At 47.7% G+C, this 10,035-nt stretch overlaps 1 protein-coding gene across 1 annotated transcript; it reads right to left on the reverse strand.

Annotated features, from left to right (window-relative positions):
• Positions 1-3,734: 3,734 nt before the first annotated feature.
• LOC119166381 (cholinesterase) lies at positions 3,735-9,745 on the reverse strand. The gene is made up of 2 exons (XM_075872564.1): positions 8,185-9,745; positions 3,735-4,709 (listed from the first exon to the last, which is right to left on the reverse strand). The coding sequence occupies exons 1-2, from the start codon at positions 9,687-9,689 to the stop codon at positions 4,544-4,546; spliced, it is 1,671 nt and encodes a 556-aa protein (XP_075728679.1). The 5' UTR covers positions 9,690-9,745; the 3' UTR covers positions 3,735-4,543.
• Between the last annotated feature and the right edge of the window lie 290 nt (positions 9,746-10,035).

Genomic DNA, 10,035 nt, shown 5'->3' on the forward strand with positions numbered 1-10,035 from the left:
TTCGGTGTATGGAGGCTTTACCTTGTCTGTTGCCACGTGCAAGTTAGCAGTTGGTGTTCGAATGCGTGACGTTTTTATGGAAGAGCCATATGATGGTACAATGGTGGTATATTTTCTCTGAGGTCTCGTTTGGAAAATAGGCTTACTTCGGGAAGACTTGGCGTAACTGTGATGGGTGGGTTCAAAAGCCTTCCGCTGATGAAATATGGGCAGGTCTTCATCGTGTTCTTTGAAACGGGTGATCATTTCTTCTTTGATCTTTTTCCAAGACTCATCGTTCTCGAAGATGTGGGTGAGGTAAAATTTGAATGCCTCACCTGAGATGTAGTCAGTAAAGTTGATGACCATCTCCCGTTCCGACCATGATGCAGCGGTTGCGTGGTGCTCGAACAGGTCGAACCAGTCCTGTACAGGTCCATCGTCCGCTGCTCCGGTGTACTTGGGGATGGGAAGGTCGTCTGATGGTGCTGTCATAATGCTGGTCTTGGTGTAGTGTTGGGATGTACTTTCGTGGTCCACGTTCGGTCACTGCGTCTTGCTGTGGCGTTCGGAGATGGTGGCTGGTTGATGAAGTGGCCGCCAGGTCTTCATCTCGCCGACTTGTGTGACGCTATGATGAATGGGTGACGTGGCCTGGCTCATACGCCATGTTTATTTCACTCTCACTTCTTCCTTTTCTGCCTCTACCAACCATCGCTTCATACGTCACAAATATATATTCTGGTTCACTCTACTCCAGAGGGAAACGCAACGCGCATCGTGTCTTTTCTTTCGGTGGTCGCGGTTATTCGCGGGGCGAGCGTAAGTGCAGAACGCGAAGTTAGGGCAAGGGAAGCCGGTGGCCATGTTGCAAATTCATATTTGGTATGGATGAATGCTATGGGCGACACCAACACATGCGGAAACGTTGCCTTTTAAGAGTGCGTTAAGGTTTTGACGAAATTGCACTTCTACTATTACAAACGTGCCGAATGGCACGGACGCTTATAGAAACGACACGTTGAAGGAACTAATCGCGGATGTCACGGTCATGATGCGTGACATCACTTTACCAAGAATGTTGTGCGAGGACTGCGGTATATATAAAAGGTGCCTTTTAAAAGCCTCCAAAGCATGTGCCCACGGCACAGTGTTAGCATGCCTGTCATCCCTTGTCGCTGACTGAAAAGTCATGGGTTCGACGCCTGCTGATAGAACTTTTGTCTTCTGACTGTGCGCATATTTTTTACGTAATTTCTGTGACAGAAATACGTCGCTGAAGTCTTGATGAACCATGTCATAAACACTTTGGCGTTAAAAATCACAGCAGTTGGTCTTTAGTGATTTATAGAAGACTCATATTGATGTCCGGCGCGAGAGCGAAAAGCAATACGCAGGGAGCTTACGGAGTATCGTACGTGATAGATTAGCGGTTTCAATATTTGACAGGTTTTTCGAAGATTGCAGGGAAGGAAGAAAGATGGGTGGGTCGATAAGATTAAACGTTTGTGGTGACAGCGCAGCCGGCACAGGTTCATTGGGAAAACGCGGTGATAGAGACCTTTGCCCACTAACGACATGCGTCCACATTTTCGTGCAAGTTCATTAATTTTGCTTTATCTATTTTGCCGTGTGCGTCCTGGTCAAACGCTCGCGAAGGGGAAAACTTTCACTGCAACAGGCGTTACTAGGCTTCCGTGAAGTCAACCAGGTTGTACGCGCAAGCGTGTATGCCGCCTCTATGTAATCGACCCACCGCGGTGGCCTAGTGGCGAGGTACTCGGCTTCTGACCCGCAGGTCGCGGGATCGAGCCCCGGCTGCAGCGACTGCATTTTTGATGGAGGCGAAAATGTTGTAGGCCCGTGTGCTCCGATTTGGGTGCACGTTAAAAAAACCCGGGTGGTCAAAATTTCCGGAGCCCTCCGCTACGGCGTCTCTCATTATCTTATGGTGGTTTTGGGACGTTATCCCACATAACAACCAGCCTCGATGCAGTCCGCGAGATTATGTCGAAATCCGCAGTAGACAAGTTCTCATGCGCTACGGGGGATTGACGTTCGCACAAGCTTCCACTCAACTGGTGCTGCTTGTATACCACTCTGCCGAACAGTTGTTACCACTCGTACGCATGACATCTTTTCTAAGAAAGATCAAATAAATGAGTTGACTAGCCCGACAGACAGCTGTAGTTGCGATGACTGCCGCATCGTGTCCAGTCTATTATTGTCATCTTCACTCCCGACAGGACTTTATGTCGCAGAAAAGAAGGCTGTGAAGGCGCTCCTCCGCTTGCGTTCAACCGGCCTCTCCAAGTGGCTACGATCGGAACTCCCTGAATGTGTGCGCATGAAATTTTCTGTCTAATTTGTTTTTAAATCTCTCGATTTCTACCCTCTTTCTGACCCCCCCCCCCCTCTGTGAAGGGCAGCAAACCAGTTCGTTTAGGTTAACCTCCCTGTCTCTTTCTTTTATTTATATATATCTCTCTCTCCTCTTTTTAGTTATTTACCGCGTGCATTCCAGACGCTTATTACTTGAAAACTCGACAGATGATTGCTATCGTCTTTAATAGATCGAAACGAATCTAAAGAAACCAGCACCCATGATGTATATTCTATTCCGAGGGGCCTCATTAGGGCCTCACCACGAGATCATTTATCGTGGCAACACCACTTCTGGCTTCTCTTGCGCTGGCTAGAAGATTCCTTCTCGCGGGCCGAGGCCCCTAACGATCTGAGAAGTCGACCTCTCGTGTTGCAGCACCGCATTCTCGCGCGCTACAGCTCGCCGGCGCCTCGGAGTCGTAAAATGCTCTCATGCCCCTTGATTCTCCGACCAGCGGCTTTGTAAACGAAGTTGCTTCCTAGTCATGCCGCTGAATAAAAGACAGCCAGCCAGCCGTCTCGCACAGGGCCGTAAAAGCGAGAACCGAAGGGTTTGAGAAAAGGCAGCATCCTTATGTGCACTTCGGCCTGTTGCCGACGCGGGGCCGGTGTTCTGTCTCTGCTACAGAACGCCTCCGTAGGCCTTCTGGACAATGCATTTTTCCTGAATGGCAACAGAGCTGCTTGTGTTACAAACCTTCCTATCTTTGCCACTGAACTGCTGTTGGGATCGGTCAAGAACCGGGATTAAGGGTTTACCACTCACAGTACCGCAAGTTTCAATCGTGACGCTGAGAAAAATATTGCGCATTAAAGATGATAGAAATCTCGCATTTTTCACGTCCGAAGGGCATTGTGAAAGGAAGGAAATGAAAGTTATGATCAACCAGGAATTTGTTTTCGCACTTATTATCTTGCTATATTTATCTATGTCGGCTTAGTTTTCTACCTCTGTATACCTGAGCACCTCATCCCAGAAATGAGCACGTCTGTCCGCACTACAGACATAAAATCCGCACTACAGGCATGCTGGGACAACATTCCTAATTACCTCTAAAGCTTGGTATGCCCCACTGTGGTAGTCTAGTGGCTAACGTACTCGGCTGCTGACCCGCAGGTTGCGCGATCGAATCCCGGCTGCGGCGGCTGCATTTTCTATGGAGGTGAAAATGCTGTAGGCCCGTGTGCTCAGATTTGGGTGTACGTCAAAAAACCCCAGGTGGTCCAAATTTGCGTAGCCCTCTACCACGGCGTCTCTTATAATCATATGGTGGTTTTGGGACGTCAAAGCCCACATATCAATCAATCAAAATCTAAAGCCTGGTATAACTGTCCTTCAAGCGCACGAATAAACAGAAAGAGAGGACAAGCGCTTTCTCGTGACGATTTATTTGAAAGAGAAGAATACATAAGCCGGCAATCAAAAACAATACATGCGTGTGCCCAACTAGCCCAACTTTTGATTATGTTGCAATTCATCTCCAAATCCACCGACACCAATAGGTTGATAACAGTCTATTCTTTAGATTCAATTTTCAATAATGGTGGCCTTTGATGATCATCAAGGTTTCGTTTTATAGTTTGGTGCAAGTGCTTCTTTTGTTTTACGTTATCTTCTAAAGCAAATGTCACCTATAGCGTGGCTTTCTAGCGCTGCATGTAAGGCAAAAATGAAAACATGGTGATATGCCATTAGCAAGTATAGGTGGTTGAGATCACTTTGGTTTTGCTCGAGTCACGTTGTTACCGTTAGCATTACACGTACTCAGATATACGATTATCATGCTCGGTATCTCGAAGCTTCATTTTCAAAGCTGTCTTCTAAGCCCTAAAACTATTTTGTTTTAAATATTCACTGCTCAGAAAACTTTTTCCAGAACTTTTCGAAAAAAAAAGATAGCGAGCGTAATATACCCGATTTACCAACTTTCACACAAATTCGTCAAGGAAAATTAGCCCATGATAATTTTTTGAATGATTGCGCATGTCCTCATAGTGTCCCTTATATAACGACATAATTTGATAAGACAGCCATATTTGGCCAAACGAAGCACGAGTCGTACAACTGCGTAAATCAGTCGAGCTGTTTCTAGGTGCATCGTTTCTGCCGCAAGTAATAGGGATGTCTGATTGCCAAGTTACATGAATTTATTTGCATGCATTCGCTTCGGAGGTCGCCTCAGGGCGCAGGGACCCCCAGAATCTTGTACAGCATGCGGTAGACGTCGCATCCTTCTCCGTGGAAGTCCGATCCGATGCTCGCATTGACGGCACGCCAGAAGACGTGCAGTGGTTGCTGTTTGGTGAACACGGGCCACTCGCCACCTCCGGGCACCGTGGGCCTCCTGCGAGACAAAGGCCATGCGCACCGCTATTTACGGATGGCACGTTCAGAGCCTCGAGTGCAAGGACCAAGGTCGAAGACCTTGGGGTTTTCGTGAGCTCTCTCAGCTACTAGTTTAAGCTAGCGTGATAAGAAACTGCGCTTGCGTTACACCCGGCACATGCTGCAGCATCCGCTGCAAACGAGTTTCACTGTGTATAGTAAGCAACTTGCAAAATACTCCTATATGAAAAGCAGTTACACATATCCGTGAAGCACGTTTCCATATCCTAAATAGTGCCGTCAGTGTAACTCCGCCCGTGCAGAAACGTCACATATGACGTCAATGGAGAAGCGAGATGTCGCCTTCGACTCTGACCCTGGTAGTGCTGATAAAGAATTATAGTGATTACCGCGAAGCGGCACGGCGTAGGTAACTGGCTTTCAGTTAAACGGGCCAATCACTGGCACGTAGTATGCAGATGTAGTTATATTTAAGAAACGCGAGAAAGAACCTTTATTTCCATTCAAGTTTTGCCATTATTGTGTGACGTCATTTGTGACGTTTCTGATTAAATCGTGTGCCTATTTTTCATGTAACGGCCTCTTTGAATGTTGGAGGTGTTAAGAAAGAGGGAGAGGGAGCGAAATGTCAGCGTCACAGTGCGGCAGTCTTGTACAGTATACGGCACCACTATTCGGTTACATCCTTAACGACAATGTTCAGCCGCGAAATATCACAAACACACAGTAAAGAAACACACAACGACAAGCCGCTTGTTCTTGTCATTGTGTGTTCATTTGCTGTGTGTTTGTGATATTTCAAAGCTAAAATGTACATGTATTTAAGCAAGTACCAACTAGGCCAACAATAAGTCGTTTACACCAGCCTGTACAAACCTGAGTCCCAGCGCATGAGGTACGCGTTGCGTATCTGACATGGTTGTCTAACTGACACTTTTTGTATTTGTCGTGCAAGTAAAATAGCCAGATGCTACCTGGTGCAAAGCTAACGAGGAAAGAGGATTCAGTCAGCACAAGTGCTGACAACTGTAAGCCAGCCCAGTCGATCTGTTGTCTGAATTCTTGTTTTCCGTTTGTTTCCCGCTGTTTATTCAACGGTGTTTACCTTCCAACAGCCCAGCATCCCACTTTTATTGGCTACGCAGGGACATTACTTGCGCTTTATGTGTGGCCGTTTGTCTGTTGTGGGAAAGTTAGAATTAAGAAATATGTGTATCAAATAACACGTTGTGCGCCATAGATTGAGCTAAGAATATGGGATGAAGGTGTTAGCACACGTGGTTTGCTGAGAAATGGTGTTGCTTTTCTGCGAGTGCTATTATTGATACACGCTTGAGATTAGAACGTTTTCACACAGCATTCATGGAATCTTTTCGCATCATTCAAGCGGGACTCCGCTCAAGACATCATTTTGTAGCACTTCAGCGATCAATCATTCATTGAAATTTAATACATTTTCTTTTTTTTATTCACATGAATAGAAGTTGCTCATGATAAAGACTTGGGGGTTGTAAACAGTGTGTCGACACGCAGTGAAAAACTTCAGTATATGTGCGGACCGGTCCGTGATAACACAGCTGACTTCCAGGTCTTTGCTCTTGCGTCTATACGGCGAAAAGGGGCTCAGCGTATTTCAAGCTGCGAAATTTGGCTCAAGGAAATCTCGGTTTCGTCTCAGAGCCATAAATCCTGCATTACGCACAGCGACGCATGCATATCGCTGCAGCATACAGACATGTTCACAAAAGTAACAGTAACAGCCAAAGCTATCGTTATGAGTTACACGGGCACAATTAACTGCGTCGCTTCTATACACACTGCCATAAACAGGCTACGGTCCACTCGCTCTAATGCTTTCATTATGGCCAATTAGAGCGGTTCTTGGCGACCGCCTACTTTGCTTTTGACCAGGGGCACCCTTTTTGCTCTCGTGTTGATAAAGAGAAGCAATAAGTAATCTGTCCCGATTCAGCTTAAGTGCCCTGTATTCATATAGCAGGGTGCCCTCGCAACCGCATTTAAGTGGAGCTGAAGGCAGCAACATAGGCTTTCACATCGCCACCGTATCGATCGATTAGGCAGAGTGAAGCGGAACACGTGTTGTCCACTGGACATTCAAGTTCGCTTCATGAAGTGACGCCCAAGTAGGCCCTCCAGCAGGATCTATATAGAGCAAAAGCAGTGCGAGTGTTTGTTCCCCCGGAGCGATAACATCCGAAACGCAGAGTCAGGCCTGGAATGGTTCCACGACCTCGTGTCGATGAAGCAAATGCTTCGTTTCGTGCTCGCCCGCAGCCTGTTTGGCGCGTTTTCGTCAGCGCCAAACAAACGGTGGCCCGTGGTCGGTCTAACAAAGGATTGTTCAGCGGCGGTTTCTATTCCTGTGGTTAACAGCGAGAGCTGCGCCATGCTCACTCTTCTCGCGCCATCAGCCAGTGACTGGTGCATTCAAATTTTTGGGCCCAAAAACAAGACCTTCGCCTGATATTTTCGAACAATGAAAGGGACCCTAGCAGGTTTGAAGTTCACGGCGGTAGTAACGTTTTGAGTACCTCAAAGGCACGGATTGAGCTAGGTTTACTGTTTTGTGCGGTAAGCCACACGTAAACGTTAAGCTCTGTTGATTTACGACCCGAGTAAGCAGAGCGTCAAACGAACACCTTCGCGCAGACGTGAGTTGAGTAGAACACGTGAGGTTGTAGAGTTTCTGCGGAGCTTCCGCGTTTTTCTCTTGACTTATACAGCACGTGGCCCCGGTTCTGACTAGGTTGACAGTTGACATAAAACAGCTGGGAGCCAGTTCTGCTGAACAGAATGCCACCTGATCCATTTATTTTTAAGTTGACAACATTATAGTGACACCTCTTCTTACTATATAGGCTCATATTCGTAAGCCACGATGAAGGAAGAAGGTGAAATCTCAGTTACATTTTACGTTATGAAACGCAAAACGATATATGTGGTCAATGTTGATTCAATTTGGGTGCACGTTGAAGAACCGCAGGAGGTCGAAATTTCCGGATTCCTTCACTACGGTGTCTCTCATAATCATATGGTGGTTTTGGGACGTTAAACCCCACATATCAGTCAAATCAATCAATGTTGATTCAAGTATTGCGAAGAAATATTTTAAATTAAAATAATTAACGAATTATCATGCCTCAAATGACATTGCCTCAGTTATAATATGTTTAACTATAGCTGATAAACTTGACATTGACTCTGCTGCAATGAATGTTTTATATAATACGGTTAGAACCTTGTAGGACAGAGCCTGCCACATCTGCACTGCAGTGTTACCTATGTATATCGCTTGCAAACTGCTCATATTAGGCTAAGCATGGTGCGTCGCAGTCGCCAGCTGAACACAGTTGTCATGGCGAAAGATATTAGCTTGATTAAAATTAAGGTGTTGACGAAACACAACCAGAAAGCAAGAAGTGTGAAAACCAGGAAATGCGGAGTGAGCTTACCCAGTGTTGACGTAAGAACCTATCACTTCCATGCAGGCTTTGCTCTGATCACGGTCAGCGTCCGAGTAGTGCTCGGGAAAGCGGAAAGGCATTCCGAACGTGAATTGAACGTCCTCGAAATGTGTCGCACCCATCCAAGGAGGCCAGAGACCGTGCGTGTATGGGTAGTCGAACACATAGAAGTAGACGGGATGGTTCATTTTGGCAAACGCTTCGGCGTAGAATTTTGTCGGACAGAAGATGAGAAAATCGCCTAGTGTGTCTATCAGTGCTCGCAGGTTCCCTGCCCAGTCATTCACGCCAGGTACGCGACGCATGTAGCTGCTGGTGATCATGGACTGTGTCGCCTTGGGCAAGAAGCTAAAGTAGTGGCGCGCTGCGAAGTCAGCTGCCTCTTGCTTCGAAAGTTTGGGTCCGGACGCGACCTTAGCGAATGACGGCCCCCGGAAGTAGATGAACATGCTGCCTTCCTGCGCCATGCTTCCCGCGAGAATGCTTTCCAGAGGAATGAACAGCCCTCGAGCAATGGCTTCTATCTCCGGCACCGGTAGGAAGTCGTCTGCGTGGGAAGGAGTGAATGTTACCAGGTCTCGAGAAAACTGGGTTTCTTCGGCATCAATGATCTTCGAGACGGGCACCCTGCGAAGACATTCCACGACCTCCTTTGGATGAGTCTTCGACGACGGCTTCGATGGGTCCAGGCATCCAACGTACTTAGCGATTCGGTCGGTGTACGTGTGGCCGACGACATTCTGCGGCGGAACCAGCCAGTAGTTGCTTCCGCTGGACATGATGGCACGGTGAATGAGACCGGCGTTGCAAGGAGCGACGAGCAGCGCACCGATTCCTATCGAACCGGCGCTTTCGCCGTAGACGGTCACTCGTTTAGCATCGCCTCCGAACCGGCCGATGTTCTCCCGCACCCAGAGGAGGCCGAGGTGTTGGTCCCAGAGAGCGTAATTACCGCTGGATGATCCCGGACCAGTGTAGAGAAAGCCGAAAGAACCGACTCTGAAGTTGATCGAGACAACGACGATATCTCCTACAGCCGCCAGTGTCTTGGCGTCGTAGAGGGACTCCGAGGTGGTTCCAGTTCTGTAGGCCCCACCGTGAATCCAAAAGAGAACTCCCAGTAGCTTGTGTCTCCTTAGAGGGCTCCACACGTTCAAGTAGAGACAGTCCTCTCTGACTTGGTCTCGATTTACGAGCCAAGGAACCGGGGGAAAAGAACCATTGGCTTGGGCGCAAGGGCTTCCGAACTTCAGTGCGTCCAGAGTCGTTGGGTGCCACGATTTTGCTGGCACTGGTTTTCTGAACCTCAGCTCTCCCACGGGTGGTTCCGCGTATGGAATGCCCAAGTATGCTTCCACGTCTACGCCATCGACGTTTTCGATGACGCCCCTTACGTGACCGTTGAGCGTTTCAGTCGTGATGTACCTCTCTGCTCGAACGACGGTCACAGCGCTGAGAATAAAGAGAAGCATAACTGGCATGACTGGAAGCATGCTTCAGGCGCGTGAAGCTTGCGGTCAACCTTCGTGTGCATACGCGTATTCGTGCCGTATACGTGCGTCCTTTATCGTGAAATACGAAGGTTTTGCTGACGTGACTTCCTGTTAGCCGACCGTTTCATACAAAATACACTTTTAGAGCCTTCAAGCGCGAATCTATACGAGCGCAGTGGAGCTCGCATTATTAATGAAGGTATAGAGCGATTTCGTCTCCATGCACTGGTGACTGCCTCGGAAAGCCACAATTAATCACCACCAAATGCTCCCGGAGTCCTTTACTTATCCACAGAATAGGCAAAACAACGAGTTCTCCACTTAGATTACGCATATTCCTCCAAAT

Source organism: Rhipicephalus microplus, chromosome 1 (assembly GCF_043290135.1).
Source record: "Rhipicephalus microplus isolate Deutch F79 chromosome 1, USDA_Rmic, whole genome shotgun sequence".
Lineage (NCBI taxonomy): Eukaryota > Metazoa > Arthropoda > Arachnida > Ixodida > Ixodidae > Rhipicephalus > Rhipicephalus microplus.